General features: G+C 44.9%; 2 protein-coding genes across 3 annotated transcripts; one reads left to right on the forward strand and one right to left on the reverse strand.

Moving 5' to 3' along the window:
• The first annotated feature begins 79 nt into the window (after nt 1-79).
• On the forward strand, nt 80-6,184 carry LOC311009642 (calcitonin gene-related peptide type 1 receptor-like). Of its 2 annotated transcripts, none has more exons than XM_084003946.1 (13): nt 80-243; nt 1,394-1,488; nt 1,602-1,752; nt 1,827-1,937; nt 2,275-2,387; nt 2,475-2,566; nt 2,747-2,873; nt 2,964-3,117; nt 3,192-3,252; nt 3,333-3,399; nt 3,514-3,732; nt 4,005-4,046; nt 4,182-6,184. In XM_084003946.1, exons 2-13 carry the CDS (start codon nt 1,438-1,440, stop codon nt 4,386-4,388), a joined length of 1,395 nt encoding a protein of 464 aa, XP_083860072.1. In that variant the 5' UTR covers nt 80-243; nt 1,394-1,437; the 3' UTR covers nt 4,389-6,184. The 2 variants fall into 2 exon arrangements, with proteins under 2 accessions (XP_083860072.1, XP_083860073.1); XM_084003947.1 differs by having other exon boundaries at nt 1,830-1,937.
• Nucleotides 6,185-10,543: 4,359 nt separating this feature from the next.
• On the reverse strand, nt 10,544-26,064 carry LOC311009894 (uncharacterized protein). The gene is made up of 55 exons (XM_084004324.1): nt 25,848-26,064; nt 21,734-21,952; nt 21,435-21,659; nt 21,233-21,249; nt 21,119-21,151; nt 20,981-21,013; nt 20,585-20,638; nt 20,315-20,407; nt 20,153-20,227; nt 20,028-20,072; nt 19,900-19,953; nt 19,735-19,788; nt 19,571-19,624; nt 19,403-19,456; nt 19,255-19,308; nt 18,996-19,040; nt 18,867-18,920; nt 18,741-18,785; nt 18,572-18,625; nt 18,388-18,486; nt 18,259-18,303; nt 18,068-18,166; nt 17,902-17,955; nt 17,710-17,817; nt 17,580-17,633; nt 17,387-17,485; nt 17,228-17,281; nt 17,039-17,137; nt 16,902-16,955; nt 16,764-16,817; nt 16,628-16,681; nt 16,474-16,527; nt 16,335-16,379; nt 16,121-16,219; nt 15,932-16,039; nt 15,748-15,801; nt 15,587-15,640; nt 15,351-15,404; nt 15,196-15,249; nt 15,004-15,111; nt 14,873-14,926; nt 14,682-14,735; nt 14,388-14,549; nt 14,195-14,302; nt 13,995-14,102; nt 13,545-13,598; nt 13,344-13,451; nt 13,146-13,199; nt 12,919-13,026; nt 12,745-12,798; nt 12,552-12,659; nt 12,063-12,420; nt 11,788-11,978; nt 11,467-11,709; nt 10,544-11,383 (listed from the first exon to the last, which is right to left on the reverse strand). Exons 1-55 carry the CDS (start codon nt 25,939-25,941, stop codon nt 11,237-11,239), a joined length of 4,770 nt encoding a protein of 1,589 aa, XP_083860450.1. The 5' UTR covers nt 25,942-26,064; the 3' UTR covers nt 10,544-11,236.
• Nucleotides 26,065-26,461: the final 397 nt, after the last annotated feature.

Raw genomic sequence — 26,461 nt, forward strand, 5'->3', positions numbered from 1 at the left:
GTCCTTCTATCCGCCTCCACAAAAGGCAAATATGTGATGTCATCCAAAGCCCCAGTCTGCTCTTATCAGGACAGCTCAGTGTCGCCTCTGACTCTGCTGCGAAACACACGCTGAAGGACTACTCTTGAAGGAAAGAAAACAGTTGTTTTTGTTTTCCTACGAAGGTAAACCCTCAGACTGAAGGATTACTCTTCAAGAAGTGGCAAACACTGTGTTTTTGATTCCTTGTATGCTCCTGCAAAGGTACGTTTCTTTGGTTGCTGTTGAATGTGAAATGTTATACTTCAGGATACATGATGCATGGAAAACAGGGACACATGTAGGTTGTAAAATGGGATTTCCCAGACCTATTAAAGGGTACTTCACATGGGAAAGTGTGTAAGCGTCTTCACTTTGAGTCAATAAGTGTCTTTGTCTGCCATCAGGAGAGTCTTTGTTTGTGTTCAAGAAGATATAGATCTTAAAAAACGGGTAAAACATTTCCTGAAATAACAGACAACAAATGAGAAGCCTAGGATTTGTATGTCAAACTCTCCAACTGACTGAGAGAACACAGTTGGAAAGCTTTATGAAGGATGAAATGTGATTTACAGTGAATTGTTAGTTTAAAAAAATGATAAAGATGTAATAGAAATGAGACGGAGACTTGTCATTTCTACTCACCAGTGACCGTGTTATTATTTAAATAATAAGTTTAAAAAGAGGGATCCGTTTTAATGTTGTGGTTTTTATTTCATATTTTAAAATAGTTTTAGTATTTATTATATTTATTAGGTTTGAATGGTCCTGTATTCTAATTTTCTTGTTGAGTTTAATATATTCTTATAAAGGTGATGGATGTACGTAGATCCATAATGTATACTTGTATCTATTAAAAAACATGAAATAAATATATGTTATATTCTGTGTTGCATACATCAGATAAAAAGTCACAGGACGTTTTTCTTCGAAGGGACATATAGTCAAATACAGTTAAATTCACAGAGTATCACTGACAGATGTTTTAGCCAACACAACCTCTGCCGCCTGTTCCTTCTCGTATGTTTTACCAGCATTACAGCCGTCATCATTTCCACTGTCACAGCTCTTTAGAAAGACAGGAATTGCGTGACATTGGACCAGCATGAAGCATTTAGTGAGCTGAAGAAAGCATCTGTATGTTTGCAGCACATGCTCTTCATTTGGCACATTGATTTCTTTTGGCCAAACCTTAGTTAAACTTGCTCAACATGCTTTATAAGCATGCAGGAAGGAAGCTGTGGGGAACAGAGGAAGCAAAAGGCCAGATCTGTAACCCTGAGACCGGCCTTTTAAAATCAAATGCTGTGTATTTTCTTTACATTCGTTTTTATTCGGGCAAAGGTAACTTTTAAGTGTGTGTTCCTTTTCTCAGTTCCAAGCTATTGTCAACGTCCCTCAGAAAACCACGGTGATCAGATGGATCGAAGCAGCTTCATGTATCTGCTGCTCCTGTGTGCCTTCAATAAGGTAGCTGTTGTATCTGATCTGAAACACGCTGTTTTAGCTGGAAATGGCATGCCTTGTGTGATTTTGCACTGCTTGACACTCATGTTGTGTGTAAATGGTGCATCTCTCTGAAGCTGCTTGTGGTGGCGAGCCCTGAAGAGGACTACCAGGAGCATCTGAACCATCGGGCCGAACATCAGTCCACGCGCAACCAAATCGCCACGGCCCAGTACGAATGTTTCCAGAGGATTGTGAAGGGTTCGCAGCACAGAACGAGAACACTCGGTGAGAGGAGTGTCTCCATAAGCCTGCTCCGACTGTGACTATCGTCCATATTGAGTGTGTGTGCCTTGTTGCAGAAGGGCCAGGCTGCAACACCACGTGGGACGGCTGGCTGTGCTGGGATGAAACTGAGGCCGGACCGACGGAGCAGGGCTGTCCCGACTACTACAAAGATTTTGATCCTCATGGTACATTTCTATGATTTCAGTAACAATGCCTTAACCTCCACAAACCTTATTCACCTTTAATATTTCTGTGTAATGTTGAGTTGAGACTGTATTTGGACATTTACCTACAGGTGCAGCTTCCCTCTTTGTAAAGGCTTCATTTCTACTCTTTAGATCAGAGATCTTCAACAGGAGTTACACCAAAATACACCATGAATACAACCTATATGTGAAGATTGATTAATTGAACTCGAGGCAGGGTTCTCCTCTAATTAAGTCACTGATTAGCATGCTGTATATCATTTGTGTAATCCGTACACAAAGAGAAATGTAAAGTTGTGTCTGCACGTGTGAACAGCGATGGCATCCAAAGTGTGCACGGAGACAGGCGAGTGGGGACGCCACCCCGAGAGCAACAGGACATGGACCAACTTCACAAACTGCCGAGCCAACACGACACACCACGGGACAGTAAGGACCAGTAAAGACAATATAAATACGTAAAGCAGCAGCTCTGACTGTGAAGGTGCATTCCTCATTTGTGTTTTGTTCTTGCAGGCAGCAATGACTCACTTCTACTTGGTCATGATTGGTCACGGCCTGTCCCTGGTGTCATTGCTCATATCATTAGGAATATTCTTCCATTTTAAGTAAGTTTGTTATGTCATATATATATGAAAAGCATCTTTCTGTTCAACTGTAGAAAACATTGAATACGTTTGTCAGCATTACATGCTCCTTTTAATTGTGTTTTATATGATACATGTGATGACTTATGAGACACTTTTTAGACTTTCTTGACAAAGCCAATGAAACGTCTCCTCTTGCAGGAGTCTGAGCTGCCAGAGGATAACGCTCCATAAGAACCTCTTCCTCTCCTTCGTGCTGAACTCCATCATCACTGTTGTCTGGCTCACAACGGTGGTGAAGAAACAGGGACACACGTATAATGACTCTGTGAGTGACTTGACTTCCTCTACTAAACCACTCGGCATTTTCACTGTCGGGAAAGAAAAGATGACGGCTCGTATTGCTTTTCCCTTCCAGTGGAGCTGCAAGCTGCTCATGTTCATCCATCTGTATCTGCTGAGCTGCAACTACTTCTGGATGCTGTGCGAGGGCATCTACCTGCACACTCTGATCGTTGTGGCAGTGTTTGCAGAGAAACAACATCTCATGTGGTATTATCTGCTCGGCTGGGGTGAGTAAAGCTCTATGTCGACATTTAATCATGCACGTTTAGCATGGCATTATAGTTTGGATTTGGTTTCCCAGGATTTCCACTCGTGCCAGCCGTGATACATTCAATAGCACGCCACAGCTACTACAACGACAAGTGAGTCTTCTTGAGCTACACATATCACCGCGCCTGTTTCCATCCTGTGTGAAATGATGATCTCATTCATGCATTCACAGATGTTGGGTCAGCTCAGATACCTCCTTGCTGTACATCATCCACGGTCCCATCTGTGCTGCGTTGGTGGTAAGATTTATATTTACTAGTCTGAGGTGAATAATATGGTATTTGTCCTCGTCTACCACGACAGGGAGCTAAAGCCATTCCCTTTGTTCCTGCATCACATGCAATGCCTTCCAGGTGAATCTTTTCTTCCTGCTCAACATCGTCCGGGTTCTCATCACCAAGCTGAGGGTGACGCACCAGGCCGAGTCCAGCCTCTACATGCGGGCCGTTCGAGCCACTCTGATCCTCATCCCCCTGCTCGGCATCCAGTTCGTCCTGCTCCCCTACAAGCCCCAGGATCACTGGGTCTTTGAGATCTACCTGTACGTCATGGAAATCCTCATGCACTACCAGGTCAGAGGCTTTCCAACACTGACGATAACAAACACAGTTAATAAAAAAACATGGCCAGATTTTCTTTAATCCATGACAAATCACTAGAACATGAAGTAAAAGCTCTGCTGTGGGAACAGACTTGTTACATAACTTAGCCTAATATTCATTCTGTGGTTAAAAATGTCAAATATTTATTGAATAACATCATGCACACCACACGCAGCTGTTTGAGCTTAAGGGATTTCCTATCCAGTGTTTTTCTCAAGAAACATTTATTGTTTCTCCTGCAGGGTCTCTTAGTTTCTACAATATTCTGCTTCTTCAACGGGGAGGTAAGTGGATGAACAGCTTTAAACTTAGATACGTAACAGCATCTTCAATGAATGCATTGTTTGGTTGCCCCGAAGATATAATATGAGCAAGCATCTGAACCACCATCCTCACATCCTCTGTGTGTCTTCCTGCAGGTCCAGAGCGTTCTGCGGAGACACTGGAACCAACAACGGATGCAGTTCGCCGGCACATTCGCCAACGCCGACTTCTTCCGCTCGGCCTCCTATGTGGCGTCGTCGCTCACAGAGGTCCACCGCTGCTACAGCATCGAGAGCCACACCGAGCACATGAACGGCAAGAGCTACTCCGACATATTCCGATCGGACAGCCCCTTCGTGTGAAGCTGGCTCTCCGTTTCTTTGACTTCCATGAAGGAAGACTGCCGTCTTCTTGGAGTTTTACTACTGTTCAGGCCAACTGAGGACAAACTTTTCACTTCTTTGACGTTTGATTCCCAGGAGCATCTGAACCACAAAAACTCACACTCCTTTTTGACGTTTTCTCACAAATATTACCACACCAGAAGGAACCTGAGAGAGAAGACACGGTTTCTTCATCACTATTTGCATCTGCAGCATTGAAAGGGTCTGTTGCCAGACACGAGGAGAAACCACAAATCATTGTAAAGCCTTAACACGAGGAATTCATGCTTTTTTTTTGCATGATGTGGAATAAACTTGAAGAGCCCCTCAGTGAAGAAGAAGCTGTTCTGTTGAGCTGCCTGCTGAGAGTTTCTTTCTGGGTATTTTCAGGATATTGATATCATTTAAAATGGTTAGTTATTGGTGAGAGTGTTGCACGACACAAGGTTTATATGCTACAACTCTTCTTTGCAGGCAGAAATAATCAATGAGCTGCTCATATTAATGCAAGCTTGAATAGCAAAGAAAGGTCAAAAGGTGGGCAATTAGCCCCTGCTGTTGTTCGTCCTATACAGAACTACAACCTTCCAAACAGCTAGCTTGCTTCACTAAGTGCCACGCTGCTCTAACTTTTGAATTAAAGGCGTACAGCAGTTTTCTCTTTATGTATCATTTCCTTTAGCTGAGCTAAAATCAAAGAACGAGGATCAGAAACATAAGCATTGGATCATCACATCTGCCTCGGCTTACTTCATTTTAAACTTAAGTTCATGTTCTGCTATAGGCTCACTGTTTTTCTCCAAAATGCTGGAGAGACTGTGAGAAAGTCAGTAAATATGACGTGTACAGACTTCGGTTTTTCTAAGTAATCTAACAAACCATTGTCTTTTACTTGTATTCAAACTGCAGCCTGGTTCATTCAGACGACAGTTGTTCAATGATAAATGTTTTCAGACAAATTCTCTCATATTAGTTTCCAGGAAACAAGTTCAGACCTGATGCGGATTCACTGATCAGAGAAGGTCTTCCACCTCCAATTAGAGATGAAAGATGACTTTCCTGACGAGTGAAGAGCTGCTGGTTTCAGCCTCACCAAACAGGAAATACACCTGATACGAGTTTGTTGCTCATGGATGAGAATGTGTTACACTGGTCATTGTTACACGTATGTCATGTTGTCTACTTCTAATGTCTTGTTGGTGGCATTCCTTTCTTCAAGCAATAGTTTTTGGAAATGTGCTTTCTTGCAGTCGGATGAGGAGAATGATATTATTCTATTGACTGAATGCTAAATATGAATCTCCAGGCAGCAGCTGGTTAGCTTAGCTTAGCATAAAGACAGGAAACAGGGGCATGAGCTTGTTACAAAATGTGGAACTCAATAATAATAGGGCTTTGTATTGCTATTAACATGGGCTACATTGAAAAATATATATGTACGAAAAGCCAAGGTTCACATCCTGGTCCTTTGGAGCTGTAATGTGATGTAGAAGTGGTTTTATATGTGGGAAGGGACATCATAGACTTCGTCTATTAGCTGAAGAAGACCATGGGATACAGTCAAAAGGCCTGCAAAAAGTTAGTAAGTGAAGATTGAGTTTAGAAGATTTGATCACAGATCCAAAAAGACGGTGTTTGTGTTTTCCCATGTTGGTATTTTAGTCCCAGTCTCACTTTCACTTTTCTAAGTGTTGTCAATAAATGCTTGTTTACAATGAAGAAATAATGCTGTAAATAAAAACAAGCTGTGTTAAACTGATAGTCAGAAAAAAAGAGTCACGCTATTTCTGGTCTGGTTTCTCTTCTGTGGTTCCCAAAGACAACTGAAAGACAATAAGTGTATTTCTTTCCCACATATTTAATTAAGGATGGAATGTCCTTGTCTGACCTTGGAAGACATTTCCCACTGAAATGAATATTGTTTCCAGACAAAGCAGGGCGTGCTGTCCATTCCTCGTCCAGAGAAACGTAAATGTGTGACCAGGTACAATTAGGAAGTCCCAAAGGAACAGTGCTATCTGCGCTCGCAGTGCGTCATTCATCAAATGCACAACAGAGACACCGTAAAACACTTAACATGCCACTTTGCTCTCAGCCGTCAACACACGATGATCAGAAGCACGTGTGCGTGACGCTTTGTCATGGCGAGTGATATTTACGAGCTACTTGCGTGCCTTTGACTGTGATGACCTCAATTCACAACAGTTTTCATGACAAAGCGTGGGATGAGCGTGAATCCGTCCACTTTAACTTGGATCCTGTTCCACCAACATGAGTAAGCCGTGGCGTTTCTGACGGCACACGTTTCCTCTAAAAATCTAAAATAATGCTCAGAAGTAAAGAGGCTGTTTTCCCTTTATTTACCTGCGTGGAAGTCAGACCAGTGGACGCATCGCAGGCTTCCTGTTTCTAAGAATACATTGCCATTGAACTCTTGATCCGTCGGCTCTTGTGTTCTGGTAACAAACACTTCCTCAGTCTCATGACTAACACTTGTTTACTGCCTCACTTCCGCATGCTTCCAAAGAAAACGTAAAGCATTGAGCCCATGTTTTGTGCTTCCAGTGGGCACCATTCTGAGTATCTTTCAGGGACGTTTCCACAGGACATGACTCAATGGAGACATACCACGGCAGATCGTCTCGTGCATCTCCTGCATGGAGCTGCAGAAGGGCTTTAGAAGTTGTAGAAAACTTAAATCTGCTCCACATTTAGCTTTAATTTGGCTGACGCACTATTCTGGATAATTTCCCCTGGATGAGAAACAGACCACGTCCACATGTAACACACAGTGACTCAGTATCTCATTCGACCTCAGGACATTCCTGTCGACCTCAAATGATCTCAACCAGTGTTTATGTTTTCAACCTCACTGATGTCACATCTCCATGTTTCTGAATCCAAAACACTTTCATGTCAGCCTGATATCACGCTGGTAGAAAGGCACAATCGCTGGGAAATTATTGTTTCGCCAAACAATTTGGTTAAAAACGTCAGGGTTCGTCTTTAAATAATAATGTAACGATGGAATGTAAAAGCGGGAGAGGGATTCTCTTAGAAAGCAGCAGGCCGAGGTCTCAAAACATCATTCCTATGTATTTCACTGGTAATGTCACAGAACACGAGGCTGGAAAAAAACTGGAGCTCAGACCAGTTTTGGCACATTCCTTCCTTCAACAAGGAAACTTCCAATCAATCACGGGGAGTGTGAGTACATCCTTTGACACCAAGATGTGATGCACTTTACCTTTGGAGCAGCAGGGAAAGTGGTATGCCAGGAATGCAGAGGACAATCAACACCATTACATACCTTTTAAACAACTTTAAAGATGTTAAATCGGGACGTGGATGGTTTGATGCACTGTTTTCTGAGAAGTGCAGCAAAGAATCTTCAACCACAAAAACACAAACATCTTTTGCGTGACGGATTTACAAATGGAGCACACAGAAACAAACCTTTTTCTCTTTTTAAACTTGAAACCCTTTGCATTAGCTCATCAACATCATTACAAACCCAGGGTGAGAATTATCTGATGAAACCAGACTCGCCATGACCGCACACACAAACACACACACACACACACACACACACACACACACACACACACACCACCCACTCTGGTGGCTCGTAGCGTGAGCGGACCACTTGTGCGTGGGGACGTCTCACTCTTGAGAACAATGGACTGAGTTCTTGGCTGTGCTGGAGGGCGTGGAGGGCGTACAGTACAGGGGTTGGGGTGAGCAATGTGGCCCGGCTCTATGGATGTGACCCGGGCCTGGGTGGGACCAGGAAGTCTGCCGCTCGCTGCACGGCCCTTTCAGACCGCCGCTCCGGGGTCATGAATTATCTGAGCAAGTCATGACGGAGTGATGTCAACACTTCTGGTAGCTGCTTTGGTGTTTCTGGAGGGACGTCATGATCAAAAGTGGGAATACATCATGTGAAGAGTTCATTTCCAGCCAGGGGTGTAGCACTTTGAGCTTTTATCCTTTGAGCATCGAGATGGAAAGAAGAAAAAAAGAAAACCCTGCCTTCAATCTATCAAAGATTCTCCTGTTTTAACATCATGTCTGCTGTTTGGATGGAGGACAATATTATCAATGTAGTAGCGATATAAACAATGGCTATAAAAATATGACGCAAGCTTGAATATAGCATGATGAGAGCTGATTCCTTGGTTTGGTGCCGTTCAAACCGACACTGCATGAACAAAGATATGAACTACAGGTAAAGTGCAGTTTGCTTTGCAAGCAACTTCACTCTGATATTGATCTTTCTAGCAGGAGAACATTTATGACATCCCGCCCTTCAAGCGTCAGACATTTGGAATCAAACTTCTCAAAACATCTCAAACAATAAGCTTATTAGAGCTTTAAAGAGCTCAGTTCCTACAGAGCAGGGCGGCGGGCCAGAATCCACTTATAAGAGGCGCGTCGCCTCTCGTCTTCAGCATCGCGCTGCCAACAGGAACTCCCTCGCTCCTCTCCCAGTTTCCTGCCATTGTTCTCTCCCCCTGCCGCCAGCACACGCTCCTCCCAGGATCTGGGAAAAGGTGGGATGTTAAAGCGGCCCGTTTCCTTTTCGATCAGCTTCGACCCCAGCCGGTGGAGGAGGGGTGTGTGTCAGCGTGTGTGTGTGATTAGAGAAGCAGCACCCATACGAAGAGCACTGCGTGTTCATTTAACTTCATTTCACTTTCAGTCTGATCACATCATACATCGTACAAATTACTAATTAATACTAATTGTACTAATTACCTCTTTTTATCCCCTTCAATACATTTTAATTTAATTAAAAGGTACTATAACCTCATAGGTTTATATGACTACTGTACAGTATCTGTCTATATACTCCCACTATATGACTTAATCACACTGATGACGGGGAACACTCTTGATACTTTTCCATAATTTGGGATTTTCTTTCATGCGTTTTCACAGAGAATCCTTTAGGTTTGAAGGGTTCTCAGGCTCCTTTCCCAGTGTTCTTAAGTGTTGGGTTAGGTGGGGTTGGAGGCTGCACAGGAAGGAAAAGGAGTAGCTGGGAAATCTCACGGTGGCTCCTCGGCCAACAAGAGACACCCAGTCAGGATCTGGGTGTCGCTGCCAAGTCATCTCAGGGTCGCAGACTCCAGCGGGCCACGTTTGGGGGGAAGCAGGCACGAAACATCGCGTGGAAAAAACCGCTTCACTCAATTTAAGACTTCAAAGTTTACATGCAAGATGCAGAGAATACACGAGACAATACACACTGATAACTTTGGTAAAACCCAGGCTATGAAGTTTTTTATAAGGCAAAAAATAGATAAATCAATGAGAGGAAATAGATAATATATCGTAGGTATCCAGAGATATAATGATTAAATAAAGCTTAGAATAAATGTTTAAATGTATTAACAATAGTGTGGTTTCTCTTTCTCTGGGTTAGGGTTAGGACCTAACCCTTTGACTTTCTGGGATTCTCTGCCTTTTACCGGGAAGCAGAGAACAATGAAAATATTCAAATCACTTAAATGGACTTCCAAGGAAAAGAAATGTTCAGTAAAGCTTTGATTTCAGACCGTTTTTAACGTATAAATCACCTGGAGCAACATTGTTGTAGAGCTCACAGAACCAAACTTCTAGCTGCTCTGTTCAAACTTTCCATGCTCGAAATGAAAATAGCAGCCCGGCTAAAAATGACCAGCTGGACAGATGTGGAGCAAGCCGGGCTGCAGGAAACGGTGAGAGTGTCACGTCTTTCAGCAGCCGAGAGGAGAGGTCGACCCACAAACATGTGCTGCCTGAACTTTGGCTCTTTTTCTTCCTGTAAGGACGCCTTCTCGCTCCCTCTCTTTTGTCATCATCACACACCCATATTCATGCAGACAGAACACACCTTTTAGTAAATCAGTAAACCAGCGTTTAGAAGTAAGCACTAATGCAGGGGGGGGGTACGGCTTAAATTCATGCCTGCTGGTGTTTCATTTCAAATCTAATGTCCAACTTCTACCTGTGATGTCAGGTCCAATCAGTGAACTTGATGACTGTAAAGAAAAGCTTTGTCTCCCTCCAGTGGTAGGATCATTTAGTGTACTCTCATTTTTCCTCATTTTCAGCCGTCTAGGCTTTTGTTTGTGGGAAGAGCACAGTCATTCCAAAGAAAGACATTTATTCCACATCCATAGTCAACAACAAACAAATAATTTGCAATTTACAGTCATATGTTGCATTTACAGTTGGAGTTTTGAAAGGAGATACAAAGGTTTTCTGTCCAAAGAGTAAATTAGTTCCTGCACAGAACATAATAATTTAGGTTCAAGCTTGATTTCTATTTTTATTCCATTCAAATTAAGAACTACAGTCATTGCTATATTAACCCTGTCCAGGCCTCTGGATGTGCATTTACTGGAAAAAAAGCCAAATGAAAAGGTTTGAATGCTTTTATTTGCTATTAACAGTTCTTTAGCATCTGCTCTGAGACCACATCTCCTTAAGCTTAAATATTATTGGTTGTTTTTTCCAGTTTATGCAAGTTTACAATCCATCTAAACTCCACTGAGGCTTCATGTGAGCACCTCACTTTATTTTCTCCACCCAGATACCTGTCCCTGTAGAGTAGTGGTGCTCCAGATTGTACATTTAATAATAAGGTGAATAAATTATGTCAGCGTCCTACCGGTCAGACAGCTCTCCCACGCTGGCACACCAGCAAGTACACTGCACTTCACCAGCTTCCATGTGGAGAACAATCTAACCTTCATCGGCTTGTGTGATCACAGGAGGAGCGGCTTCTTGTGCTGATGTTACTCCTCTGAAGGCCTTTTTTCTGTCCATCTTGGGTAGTTTTATGAGAAGCACACAGGGCCGATGTCCAGGCCGAACTCCTGATCAGCTTTTCCAATGTCCATGGGGGCCACGTCCACGACGGGCAGCCTGGCAGAGGTTTGAGTCCTGTACTCGATCACCGTCTGGCCCCACTCTCCATTCGATTTCTGGGGAAAGAAAAGCCAGAAACATCAGCAGAAGTGTCTCCCGACCTCCTTCCTTTGAATCCGGGTATCGTGCGAGGACTTACCGAGCAGCCGTCCTGGATGACGGCGTATCGGAGGCGGCTGTTGCCTTGTGCTCTCAGCTCCTGGCCGTTGGAGCCTCTGAGGACCAGAGCTTTCTTCAGGTTGGTGGTCTTCTCGTCTTTATAGGCCACGCTGTTCCTGCAGTGGTAGGTGATGGTCTGGTGCGACTCCTTGGACAAAAGCTGCAGCAGCTTCAGCTGCACCGCCACCACGTTGGGCTGCTCCTCGTCGTTTCCATAGCGGAACTGAAACGAGATGTTCGACATGTTTAGATGGTTCTGCATGTTCTGTTGTTGCTTCCACACAATCCTGTGATTTCTTACTCTGGTTCCACTGTTCATGTCTGCTTCAAACCAGACGGGCTTGTTGGCGCTGGGACTGGATTTGGTCCACCAGGCTTTGCGGGGAATGTTGGCTGGATTGGCGGAGATGCATGTTTCCCCACTTTCCATATTACAGAATACCTTAATGGCATCTTTTGTGCTTCCTTGGTTTGGATCAATCCAGTATTCACCTGTATCACATGTGCAATGGTTAGAGTACATAATGTGCTACTGAGAATAATAACGTCTGACCGAGCACGAAGCTGGAGCCTCACCGCTCTTCTTCTGAGGGTAGCACTGCTTAATGTCCTGGCAGGTCTTGGCAGGGTTCATCTGGCTGCCGTCGGGACTGCGGAGGTTCTGCAGATGTCCGCTGAGGGTCTTCAGCGTGGTGTGGACTCCGGTGTCTGCACGCAGGACGGCCCACTTCTTATTGGGAAGGGCTTCGTCTTTATTGTCCTCTGGAAGCGGAGGAGGATCAGCAGCCACATCGTCCTCCACGAACTCCACAGCTTCTGGCACACCGCCGACCCCCTCGTAATCGTAAGGGGCGGCGAAGAGGTCCTGAAATGCTGCACTGGGAGGTCCAGGAGGGCCTGGAGGCCCGGTCGGTCCGTCATTACCAGGTGGACCCTAAAAAACAATACATACACATATATATATATTAAGTATTCTTAATTCTTGCAGTGCTGGTGGTAGGAACCAACAGTTTTCTCATTTATATCACAAGATTGCAGCTCCTTCACTCTGGATAATAGGCTCACCTGCGCCCCGATGTCCCCACTGGGGCCTCTGCTTCCAGGAGCACCCATAGGTCCAGGCTGGCCGATGTTCCCTTCATTTCCTGGAGGACCTGACACTCCTGGAGGACCCTGGACGGTGAGACAGCGAGTCATTTACACTGTGAAATAAGGCTGCCTGACTGAATTCACCAGCATGGTGCTGTTATAGACGTACCCTCGGCCCAGCTGGTCCAACGATACCTATCGCTCCTGAATCACCTGTGGCCCCCTGAAACACAAACGTATGACACGTCACCAGCTGTTTCCCTGAACGACGGACTAGGAACAGTAGTATCTGAAGTATCTAAAGAAGTATTTGAAGTTGTGTAATTAGAAACATTTTGCTTACAGTTGTTCCTGGCAAACCCTGGAGGCCGGTGAATCCTCGGTGACCTTTCTGACCCCGCTCTCCTTGTTCTCCAGCAGCTCCTTTCTCTCCCTGTGGTCCTTGAGGGCCCTAAAGTTGGACACAGGATGACTCTTTAACACATGTACTTGTGTTTTGTTTTTTCAGACTGATTTTCAATATTTAATTTGATGTTTTTGGGTCCCAACCAGGTCTCATGTCATTCTTACCACTTTGCCTCGTACTCCTGTTGCTCCTTGGGGGCCAAGGGAGCCGCTGGCACCCTAAACACAAAACAAGTAGCTGTTTTCAGTAAGTTTTAAGTATTTGAAGCCGCCAGTTGTTCCTGTTATTAATTCAACTGCACGGTCGGCCTGTCTGGTCTGGATTTGGATCCAGCATCTGTGCATTCTGTTTGTGAAACTCACCTTTTCTCCTCTTTGTCCTGGACCGCCCGTCGTTCCCACGGGACCCTCATTTCCTGGAGCCCCTGTAGTACCAGCCAGACCCTCTGAACCAGCATTACCCCTGTCCCCCTGGAATGACATGCACACCGGTTAGTAGACAGCTGTATGCATGCATACACAGCTGTATGCATGGTGGCCCATCCAGTCCACGAGAAGTCTTACCCTGTCCCCTAAGAGTCCGTCCTTCCCAGGAGGCCCCTCTGCTCCAGCAACGCCCTGAACACACACAAGTAACGCATGATGAAGCACAGACGCCTGACATGGAAGCTGATTAGTCAGCAAACACACAACTATATTGGGACGCGACAAAACAGTTGGTTCCAGCAATCCCATCTGTTTGACAACATGTTCAAGTGTTATTAAGCTTCACAATTTAGTTTGCTTCCAAAATTTGTCAGCAGAATTTCCTGCTGTTTTCACAAAGAGTTGATGCCTTTAGACATGTTCCTCTGGCAGCAGGGAAGAAAAGTCTAAATGTGAAATGGGAATAATTATGGGTAACATTATTGCAATAATCCAATACAGTATTTCCTGTTTTCAATAAATCCTCAGCTCTGATTGGAAGTGACTCTTTAAATGTCACATGAAAGCTGTGTAATGACCGAGACGGACCTCGGGGCCGGCGTCTCCTCTTGCCCCGGTGGCTCCCGGTAAACCAACTCCTCCAGGAGGACCTGCACCGCCCTGAACTCCAGCAGCGCCGGCTTTTCCAGGCGGACCCTGAAGAACAAATAAATGCACATTTTGAATAAGTGATCACCGTTTAACTCTGCAAGCAACAAAGGAGTGTGGAACAAAGGAGGAGTACGTACAGCAGGACCTGGCAGTCCCAGCAGGCCGGCCTCTCCTCTCAGTCCAGACTGACCCACGACTCCTCGCTGCCCGGCGGCGCCAGCAGGTCCTGAAGGCCCATCGGGCCCCTGACGGAGAAACACCAGAACAGAGACGATCGAAACATTTCTGGGTTTATTTGTGAACGGATGCTGGGAGAACTTCAGCACTTACCGGAGGGCCGTCCTCTCCAGAGTCTCCCTTATCTCCGGGGGTGCCTGGTGCACCTGAAGTCCCGATCTCTCCTTGTGAACCTGCAGGTCCTTTCTCCCCAGCGATCCCAGGAGGTCCCGACTTTCCTGGAGCCCCAATAGGTCCGTCTGCCCCAACAGCACCCTGAAACGCATACACACATATCAAATACATCATATACAACGCCAAATTAATGCAGGTACGACATTGAAACACAGCTCAGGAGTCTAATTAATAGCATGCAGATGGGTGAACTTAGAAAACCAATTAACTCACAAGAGAGCCAGCTGGTCCAACTCCTCCAGGCAGCCCAGGGAAACCAGAAGAGCCCTGTGGGAAGAAAACCATTTACTTTAACGATAATAGCGAAAAGATGCACCAAACTAAAGTCATAAACAAAGAAACTGACACTCTGCAAAGTTGTTCTTTGCCCCAAAGGTCTGGAAGATGTTAAATATGTAACGCACCATTGCACCCTGTGTTCCTCTGCCACCTTTCAGTCCCGTCACACCAACAGGTCCCTAGAAACACACATGAGTCCACCATAAGTGGTTTGATCCTATTTATGTTTCTCTATGCTCCAGTTCAATGTGTTTACCTGTCCTCCGGATTTCCCAGCCATCCCCTGTGGTCCAGGTGCTCCTCCCTCCCCCCTCAGGCCAGCCTCACCGAGGTCACCTTTGGCCCCAGGTTGACCATCAGGACCCTGGGCCAGAAACAGGAAATACATCATATATCAATTAATATTCATCCGTTTATTTTGGATATGCTTTCTTCAGTGGCCACTTACAGCAGATCCAGGGAAGCCGACGGCACCAATGGGCCCAACATCACCAGTAGGACCCTGTTGATAGAATCATACACGCAAATACATATTGTATGAAAAAGAAATAGACATACAGCCGGTCAATAAATCCAGTTCAACCCGTTAAATGTTGTACTGACGGTGATTCCTCTGGAACCGCGGCGTCCTGAAGGTCCCTGTTGGCCGGTCTCACCCTGAAATAAAGGACCCGTCAATTCTATTAATCACATTCATGTGAAGGGAAGGTGGATGGGTCAAACAATCACAGGACTTTCAACAAGCAGACCGGCGTTCGTGTCCCAAAGAGAAGTTATATGTGATGTTTCCCCGAATTAGAGCTTTCTTAGAACTACCTTTACACTCAAAACATGCTCACCTTCTCTCCATTGGGTCCACTGGAACCAGCAGGTCCAACGGGACCAGGAAGTCCCTTTTATCCAAAATGAAGAATACATTAGAATATCATGCTGTTGATGGTGTAACAGTTTATATATAATCACGTAGTCTGAGTCCTGACATGATGTTGAGACGACTCACCCGAGCGCCGTCAGCCCCGGCTTTCCCCTCGAATCCGCTCTCTCCGATGGAGCCCTGCGAGAAGAAATCAGATTCTTCAGGTTCAACTTCCTTAACAAGCTGCTGGATTCCCTTTGAACACAGGAACCTTTCTCTCTTTTCACTTTTCTAATAAACCTCCTTATCAACTTAAACACTAACTTACTGAATCTCCCTTCGGGCCTGAAGATCCGGACAGGCCTCTCTCTCCTGGCATCCCCTGAAGTCCTGGACCTCCTGGCTCTCCAACAGCACCCTTCGGACCACCGCTACCCTGAAATGTACAAAAGGTAAAGCTTATAGCAAACAACAATTACATGCAACACATTTAAATATTCATTTATAGTTCAAATACCTTTGGCCCATCTGTCCCTGGTCCACCTGGACTACCTTTAGGTCCCTGCAGCCCATTGGGTCCGATACCACCTCTCTCTCCTGGAGGGCCTCGTTCTCCCTGAAGGCCAACCACGGAACAAAGACATTCAACCGTTAATCTGTGCACTAAATAACGAGATGATTCAAACAGTGAATGCCCTTTAAATCAGGTGTGAGAACTGTCATGGACTTACTCTTAGACCTGTAGCTCCATTAGCACCACCCTCTCCAGCAAGACCCTGGAGAAACCACAAGAAGGAGACGCATCATGGCACAATATATGATTTCACATGTCAGGGCTACATTATGACTAACTCTTTCTTTTGGTCATACCTCATGCCCTGGTTTTCCTGACTCTCCAGGTGGTCCTGGCAGTCCGGGCAAACCCTTAAAAAAAACACCAATTATGATTCAATGCAAAGTAATAACTGCATACTCAATATGCTGACATAAAGTCCTATTTTTACAACTGTGGAAGTGAGCGTACCTGGAAACCATGTAGTCCCTGTGGTCCCTGCTCTCCTCTCTTTCCTGCAGGACCCTGATATAAAATCATAACATAGAATATAAATCATCTATAATATCAAATCACCGATGATGAGATTCAACAGTCGGATGCTTACAGCCGGGCCGGCTGGACCAGCGGCGCCTTCCTCTCCGTCTTTTCCATGCGACCCCTAGAAGACAGGTTCTATTAGGATATTCCTGATGGATTTATGGCATGTTGTAAATGAGATGACATTTAATAGTGGAACACTTGCCCTTTGACCTGCAGGCCCAGAGCTGCCAGCCTCTCCCATCTTCCCAGCGTCACCCTAAAAACCACAGAAGTCATCATTTGCTGCTGCATAACAAAGAATATCTGCTCACACGTCTTAAATGTACAACATATACTGACAGCGAAGCCCTTCGGCCCCGGCAGGCCCATCTGTCCAGCCGGACCTCGGTTCCCAACAGAACCAGCCGGGCCTTGTTTGCCATCATCTCCTGCTGAACCCTGTTCATGTAGATGGAAGAAGACATTTTTACTTCATTGGGTCTGTCGTGAAACCTCACAGAGTGTTGAAAATATAAAGGTTTGGCTCACCATTGGGCCTTGCTTGCCCTCTGATCCCTGGGCGCCAATAAGTCCTGTCAGACCCTGAGGAATCAAACACACAGACATGAACCGCCTATCTGGGATACTGGAGAAACATGGTGGCTGCCTGTCCACACTGACAGGAAGTCAGACATATGTCGTCTTTACCCGAGCTCCCGTTAAACCTGGCTCCCCATTACGTCCTGGATCTCCAGATAAACCTTTGGCGCCGGAGGACCCTGAGCCTCCTCTTTCACCCTGGGCTCCCTGTTTGATTGAAGAACACAGAACACACATTAAGGTCTACAATGATCAGAATCAACAAGTACTTCAGTTCTGCCATGATGGGAAGTCACCTCACCTTTTGGCCTGGTAAACCATCGGAGCCTGGGAAACCTCTATTTCCTGGAACGCCCTGAAAACAGAGACCATGAAGTTACTCTCTGCTTAAAGGACCACAGCAGTTCAGGAGAACAGTAAAGTTTACTCACGGTCTCTCCTGTAGGTCCTGGAGACCCCATGGATCCACCATCACCTCGGGGTCCACGCTTCCCATCCTCTCCCATCGGGCCCAATGGACCTGGAATACCATGGTCGCCCTAAACCCAGCAATCAATCAATCAACCTCATGACAAACCAGTCAAATAACCACTAAATCAGGATCTTTTAGGGGTTCATCTCACTCGTTCTCCTTTGAATCCAGCTTCTCCTTTGAATCCGAATGTTCCGCCTTCACCCTGTAAGAGAGGATCAGATCACATGAGCCCCGAAGTCACAGAGATGGGACTGGAGACCGTCATACTTCAGGGATTAAGACATAAAAACATGATATGCAATAGGAGCTTGTACCAATTGGCCTTTTGGCCCTGGTGCTCCTGTAGTTCCCTGGGGGCCAGGGGGTCCATGTGGACCCAACATCCCTGCTGGACCCTGGACACCCGCAAGACCCTGTAGAGGAAAAGGAGGAGAAACGGATTTAATTCAAACTATTTTTGGGAGAAAGGTGAAACCTGGTTCATTATGTCAGCAGTTAGACTTACGGAAGCGCCGCGACCACCTGGAGCTCCATCCGCACCAGAAGCACCCTGTTAAAACCAGACTTAGTAACTCACAGGTATGTGTACCAGTAAGTACCAGCAAAAGACAGCATGTATGAAACTGTAACTCACCTGCTCTCCTGTGGGCCCAGCTGGTCCGAGGTGACCCACATCCCCTCTGGGACCCTGCTGTCCTGCACTTCCTCTGACCCCCGTTGGCCCCGCCTCTCCCTGCAGCGCAGGACACGTTCATGAAGCACGCATGTCATAGAAACGTCCCAGATTCAATGGGAGAAATAACCATCGACAACCTCACCTTCATTCCGGCGCTACCTGGAAATCCTGGAATACCCTGGATTCCCATTGGACCCTGTAGTCAAAGGAAACAAAACCAGGAAGCGACTGAAGCATTATGGTTGGATTGAAAAGCAATAAGTAAAAGATCAAACTGCTGCTTTGAAGTCCATGATACAGTAGATCCTTACCAGAGGACCGGGTTTGCCAACATGGCCAGATGTTCCACGTTTCCCCTACAAGACAAAGACAAAGTCTCAACCCTGAAACACCATTTCACATAATAATAATAGAGATGTTTTAAATGTTCTCCTCACCACAGGACCAGTTGGTCCAGCTCTGCCTCGTTCTCCCTGCATGCCCACTGGTCCCTGAAACAAAACGCTGACTCAGCATCTGTACGAGTGGCACCTGTGTGAAGAGCTCTGGTGGTGTGTGTTACATACCGCTGGTCCTGGAGCACCCATTCCACCCGGAGTACCAGATTTACCCTGCAAAACACACACTGAGTTCAACTTTCACTGATATTAGAAAGATTGATAAGTCCTTTGATTTCAGCCGCATTAAATGATTGGATGCAATGCATCCTGGTACATGTAGACATGTTGCACGGCTCCAAACCAGCTTTCTCAGTCAAAGTAGCAGCACACTGCATCAATGGACTACATCACCATCAAACCACAAGACTAGATGTCAAAGTCATACCTTGGTTCCAACCGTTCCAGACTCGCCTTTTGGCCCCGACAGACCGCCATATCCCTGAGATCCAAATCCACAAACACACAGAGAAGCTTGGTTTTTGATCAGGGAGCAAGCGTTGCTGGGTAACAGTTACATTGCTTGTGTGACTGACCTTTTGACCTTTCAGTCCTGGATGGCCTGGAAGTCCTGGGAATCCTCTTCCACCCTGCATTGAAACACACACGTTTATATGAAACAGTGTGTAGATGTCTATAGATCATATGTGTTTTATTGTATTATATATTTAGTTGTTTGCTGGTTAGGATTAAGACTGGGTTACCGCAGATCCTGGAAATCCTGGTTCTCCTGTAGCACCTGGGGGTCCAGATTCTCCCTGAGCAGGAAAAGGGCAATAACAGTTCTTACAAAAGATCATTCCTGATAAATAAGTACTGATAATACTAACAACATATTCTGCATTTTCAAGAAGTGTGATGGACTCACATCAGGTCCAGCTTTTCCTGTCGGCCCTTCTGGTCCTCGATGACCCGGCTCACCCTGTGAACAAACACAAGGAACCAAACTTTTTCTAAAGATATATTAAAGTCTTACATCACGGCTCTAGAAACATGTTAAATATATAATCTGGAGAAGCAGGAATGTTCCTACCATCTGTCCCGGGTCTCCAGCCTCTCCTGGGATTCCCTGACCACCAGGTGGACCCTGAACAGAGACGGTATTAATAGTCACGTATGACACACGGAAAGTGTTTAAATCATAAAAACACAAAGGCATACTTGATGTCCATGCGTCCCTGGAGGTCCTCGAGGTCCTGCTTCACCCTGAAACAGCAACATTAGCGTGGTTTAAACCTGTGTGAATATAAAAGGTCCTGTCCCCTTCTCAACCATGCAGCACTCACCCTGCTTCCTGATACCATCCCAGCCAGACCGGACTTCTCCCCGAAACCTGAAGCCATCTGGGACACCAGGTTGCCCTTTGGGGAAGAAGACGATTTCAATGAATGTTCAGTGGTTTTCCTTTCTATGAAACATGCAGGTCATCGACTCTGAGAGAAGCTCACCCCAGGGAGGGAGGGGTGGCCAGGGGGTCCTGACTCTCCAGGATTTCCAGGCACACCAGGCTCTCCGTCGAACCCTGGAGGGCCTGCGAATCCCTGCAGGGTGTAATATTTTATATGTCATGAATGAGAGACGGTTACTTCAGATCAGCCTCTCTGGAGGTCACGTTGTTGTGTGCAGTTCATCTATATCCTAATCATATTTTCAAAGAAAATGAGTCGTTGTTGGCGGCGTGTCACGCTGCAGCATCCATACTTTTCATTCAGACTCACCCGTCTGCCTTTGAAGCCTCGTGGTCCGGTGTGTCCCTGAGCTCCCGGAGGACCCTGAACCACAAACACATAGAACACACATTAAAGCCATCGTCTTCAGACTGTCATGAAAAACTGAGATAATTCCAAGAAAAGGAATCTTTGCATACAATATGCTATATCTAGTTTAATTTCCTTAACCTTCATAGAAAGCAGGTTATATATTGCACTTTAATAACATCCTTCAGTTTTCTGCAGGGAGTTTCAATCATCAGTACAAGTATGACACTCTGGTGCCCTCTAGTGGCAAATATAGATTAATTTCATCCAGTTCATTTATTTAACACTATTTATATATTATCTTTATAGATATTGGCAAAGTGAACAACAGAGAGAGTAGAAGCAGGAAAAACCCACCGCGGGTCCTGGATGTCCAGGGAGGCCCACCACCTGAGTTACAAACAAACTACTATTATAACAAGAGACTGGGAAATAAAGACATCACATATGTATATATTGATTTATGGATACTTTATGTAATGTGTGATTACTTACATATGGGATATCACCTGGTTCACCTTTCTGTCCCTATAAATGAAACATATTTACAGCTTTTTTAATTCAAAGAACAATCATTTCTTTTAAATGTGATGTCAGATCATGACTTACCTTGAAGTTCATAATTTCTTGAGGAAAACACAAAAAAGAAAGAAAGTTAATGACATACTTCAACTTAATCTGCAGAGAATCACACCTTCCTGAACCGTAATTATTTAAATGCAATCGTGCGTTTAGCGTCACTGAACTCTGATTAAATCAATAATTGTACATGAGGATGGTGTGTGCAGTAACCCGTGTGTGATTGGTCTACCTATCATCCTGCCGGCGCTGGCGAAGGTGTCACACACGGGGCAGCACTGCCCCTCGGGTGTGACGGCCTTCTCGCAGTTGGACAGCAGCTCGCACTGCACCTCGTCACAGACGGCGACGCCGTCGTCACAGACGCACACGCGACACGGCTCTGGTTTCCAGATGATCTGGTGCTGGTGGACCTCCCCGTCCACCGTGCAGCTTTGCCCCTTCTTCTCATCTGCAGCTGCAACAGAGGACAGATGTTCCTGAACAAGCACATGTGGATCCCTCAGTAATGTGATTTTAAAGGACATTTACTTGTTTTGGGCTCTGCACTGGGAGCTGATGTTGCAGCTGCAGCCAAGCACACAGGGCAACACTCGCCCTCGGGGGTCACCGTCCTCTGACAGGCTCCGAGGTCCTCGCAGATCACGTTCTCACACACGGCGGTCCCCTGAACGCACACGCAGATCCGGCATGGCTCCGGGTTCCACATGGCATTGTGGGCGTAGACGGTTCCATTTTCTGTGCAGGTATCTGCATGACACAGGGATTAAATCTGGTTTTCACAGTGCAGGAACTTAAGATTGATCATGTGACTCCAAGTCCAACGTCTTATTTAAGAGGTGTGAGAAGATTGGCGCTCATATTTCAAGTAGTCCTGCTTTTGTTTTCACACGTTTAATAAAAGCAGACTTTAAACAGTGCATCTTTAAAAAAGAAAGAAGGCAACTCAAGCAGTAAATGTGGAAATTAAAAGTATATATAAAGTGTAATAAACAACCTAACAGTGAAGACATGGTGAAGGAGGGGACAGTTCCCCAGAGGAACACACCTTATTTAGGAAATAAGCTACTTCCATTTTACAGACGGCTGGAGTCAAGAAAACACAAATAATAATGAAATAATAATAACGTCAACACAAACACTGTGAGCAAACATTCAGGATGCATCTGCAGTGTCTGTGAGCAGCACTCACCCTTTATTCGATTTATTAGATTTGTGTGAAAAGTGCTATCAAATAAAAGTGGATTTCTTGATAAACCATCAATCAATCATTTCACAGTAAGGTCCATGCTAGGAGGATGTGGCGCTCCACTGCACTACTTATTACATCAAGAAAAAAGTTCACAGCTCCACCTGTAGACCACCTGACACGGTGGTTGGTTCATTATAACAGCCACTGTTTCCATCTGCAGCCGTGCTTCCTGTTTAAAGGCATGAATTCACCTGGACCACATGACAAAGACTACTGTAGACCACCTGACACGGCGGTTGGTTCCTGTTCCTGTCCATGAATTCAGCTTTGCAAACAAAGAAAAGCAGAAAGATGATTTCTAACCTCAGCGGTTCAACCAGCACATCTCTCCATGTGTCTTTAAATAAAACCTCCCCACATGTCTCTCACACAGATTGGACATGACTCTCTGATTGTGGGAGTAGACCTTCCCGTTCTCTTCCCAGCTGTCTGAGTCAAGCAGAGCAGAACATCTGGACCAAAGGGGTGTATGCAGATGTTATATTTAGTACCTCCTACTTATTCTCATATTCAGAAGTAAGGGATTTTCTCAACACCTCAATCCCACAACAAGCTCGTGTAATGGTACGTTCCACCTCAAAATCAATCTCACGTATGAACCGTTTCATTCATGTTGGAGGCAGAGAAAAAGACATGAAGTACATCGAAGGCCAATAAAGCGCATGACTCATAATTATGAGTCATTTAAAAGGGAAATACCACGGATACTACCCAGTTTATGGAGCACTAATCAAGCCAGTAAAAATAAAACTGTTTTATAACGTTGTCTGTGGCTCTGGGGGGTGAAAATAACCTGAGACAAATTAAACTTTATCATTATATTATGATTATATCATTTCATATCTAATTATATCAACTAGGATGAACCAACCGGTAAAAAGGAACAAATATTAGCAGATTTCACGATTGTGGGACTTTTAAAGGATGATCTTAAAACCAAATCCAAAATCTATATTATTTGAAGAATTTAGATGACAGGCATTTACAGGCAAATTGCCACTGAGCTGCACTTGAGCAAGGCAGTGACTAGACTGTGGTTGGAGCTGACAGCTCCTGGCTGTAAATGTCTCTATAAATGTGTCTGTATGCGAGTATGTAATCATCTTCACACCAGCAGCGTCTCCAACTGAAATCTAACACCAGACCTAAAATTTATCATGTTTCACATCACAGTTCACAAAAAAAAAACAGGTAAAGAAGGAAAAAAAAAGAAAAAGTTTTTATCTAAAAGAAATAAAATAAAAAGTAAGTATTAATAATTGTCATCAGTTTCCTCTGATTAATTATTTAAGGACTTTTCTAAAACAGAATATGAAAACAATAAATAACTTCTATATCAGGTTTTAAGACTAATTCATTGATTAATTGGCATCTATTAAGTTAAACGCCACCAATGAAATGAATGGTTAGGTTCAGTCAGAATAAAAATATTGCTTTATTTATTCCAACCCTGCTGTTTTTTGTTTAAAGAAACCAAAAAGACTGAAAAAGCGAATATGGCCACCTGCTGCTGGCTCTGTGAGCAGATTCTAATCCTGGCAGTTAAGTGACGTCTAAGTACTAATTATGTGGTGGAGCCTCTCCTGGAGAAAAGGCTGGGTTTAAAAAGCAGAGTTATTTCAGGGGAAACCACCGTAGCTGTATTATATGTTGGGCTCGGGGAGAATTTGTGGCTTGCTTTCTTCGGGAGGTGCCACACCCGGAGACCTGCTGCACCCTGAGGAGCAGCTCCAGGCTGCAGCATGAGACAGCACCTAAAGGAGTCAGTCAGCGTTCCTTTGACTTGGAAACGGTCCGTGCAGCGACCTGACGTCGTGGTTTAGAATTAAACCATATTCAGCCCACGTGAACGGCACCTGAAGGTTCCCAAACTCCTCAAGTCTGACTCACAGATCAATATGAATCTTATTTAAATGACTTGTTCAACTTAAACAGTGAGACAGTTGAAAACAACATTAAACATTAGCGTGAACCCAGTGAATAAACGTGTGGAGAGAGATACAAAGACACACTGAAACAGCCAGTCCACATCTTTCCAGCCTGACTTCCAGCTTCATTAATAATCTCTGAACTATTTCTTCAACAGCAGCTGATTCAAAATATGAAAAAGTCTGAATTCCAGTCCTCTTCATGTTGATTACTGGTTCCCAAACTGAAGGAACAAAAAGTAGAAACACCATATTTCTACTGTACAAAGTATTGCTTATTTTTAATACATGCCTCTAATATTTGATGAGTGTCTTGTGAATTACTGGATGGTGAAAGTATCTTCACATAAAGCCGGGATTTGACCTACAATCAATATATAACAGGTGACGGGTTCAGATAGCTCCAATTTAAAAGGAAAAACGTCACAATAATTATATCATAATAACAATAAGTCCTTGATATTAACGGAAAAGTTGTGAGAAAGAGTTGGATGCACAGTAAATATGAAGCCGGTTAGCTTAGCTTAGCATAGCATGACCTTTGAGAATAAAGTCATCCATAAGAAAAGCCTTTCTAGCTCCGCTGGAGGTGAACTTGGATGGAAGCCAGTGAGGCATACTTCATATCCAGCATCTCTCAGCCTGGGTGTGTCCTGTCTGCCTCTGGCCCCGAGTCTGACCAAAATTAGTGGCCTGCTTTTGTCCATCCCATCTGCTTGGCCACATCATTATAGCATGGCACTCCCAACCCCATCATTCAGCCTCCACCTCGCTCCGAAATAGCCCAGCGATGCAGCCTGCAAGGGGGAGGTATTTCTGACCACGGGACATTTGATTTTAGATTTTCTTTTAGATTAAAGATCTTGAAGATTTTGTCTCAGCAGCGTGAGGTCGATTTAGACTAAATGTTAGGTATCACTTATCTTCTAAGCGGTTGGAGTTTGCTTTCACTTTCTCCTTTAACCCCTGAAAGCAGCTTTCACAAGATATTTTGTGTCGTAATCGTCACTTGTCGAGCAGGAACGCTGTCTAATTAAACCTTTCTGGGTTGTGGGTGTGATTTTAACCTTTAGCTCCCAAACTACAAGGCCAGTGTGGTCCGGCTGCTGGGAGGTACGGCAGCCCAGTTTAACTCAAACATCTGCAACAGATGAGACACTTCTCAAACCACTTCCTGAATTTTGGAGAAAGACAAAGTCATAAACCAAGAATATCACGGGAAAGACAAACGAGGTAAATGCTTACGCAGGACTCGGCTGCACAATCATGAATCACTAGAAGACTGCAAGTTCAGGAGGAACGTGTATTCAGCATTTAGAGCATTGAAAGCAGGCCATACTGCAGGTACAGCAGCAGAATATCTCAATAAAGCACGTTTGTTTGTTCCAGTTTTGCATAAATCTGTCAGTAAACGTGTCAGGTGTCATCACAGAAACCAATCAGAAGACAGGAGTCAGTCCCTCACCTTTGTTGGAGTCTTCTTGGCTGGTCACGGCGATGACCTGAGCCCAGGTGACGAGCAGGCACACAGTAATCCTAATGCATAACGAGGGGCCCATGTCTGCATGCCAGACATGCAGCTTCCTCACACTCAGCCGCCGGACACAAGGAAGTCACACAGAGAGAGAGAGAGTCCAGCCCTGAGCTACAGCATCCAGATGAAAACCCAAATATCCCTGAGTGGAGCCGGCTCCTGGATGAGCGATCACTGCAAACTGAAACAAGCTCCCTCTTTACCCTCCTCACCTCCTCCCTCCTTCTCCCACTCTCCTCCTCCTCCTCTCTCATCATCCTTCACTGCCAGTGCCAACCTCCTCCATACAAGTTGCCTTGAAAGATGCAGCTAATTAAAGGCTGGGTGAAATTTGTCCCATGATGAAAGAAGATCATGATGTTGGAAAGAAGACTTTCTGTGTTTCCAGAAGAATGTCTGCTGGACTTAAACCACCAAATGTTTCATGTATGGATGATTCAAGCTTTAACCTCAGCAGCTTATATGATAGAATGGGACTTTAAAAGTATAAAATACATCTGTCTGCAGCTGGAGTCGATCATCCTTTCATTTATCTATTGACTCCA

The sequence above is a fragment of the Eutrigla gurnardus genome (genome assembly GCF_963514095.1).
Source record: "Eutrigla gurnardus genome assembly, chromosome: 24".
Lineage (NCBI taxonomy): Eukaryota > Metazoa > Chordata > Actinopteri > Perciformes > Triglidae > Eutrigla > Eutrigla gurnardus.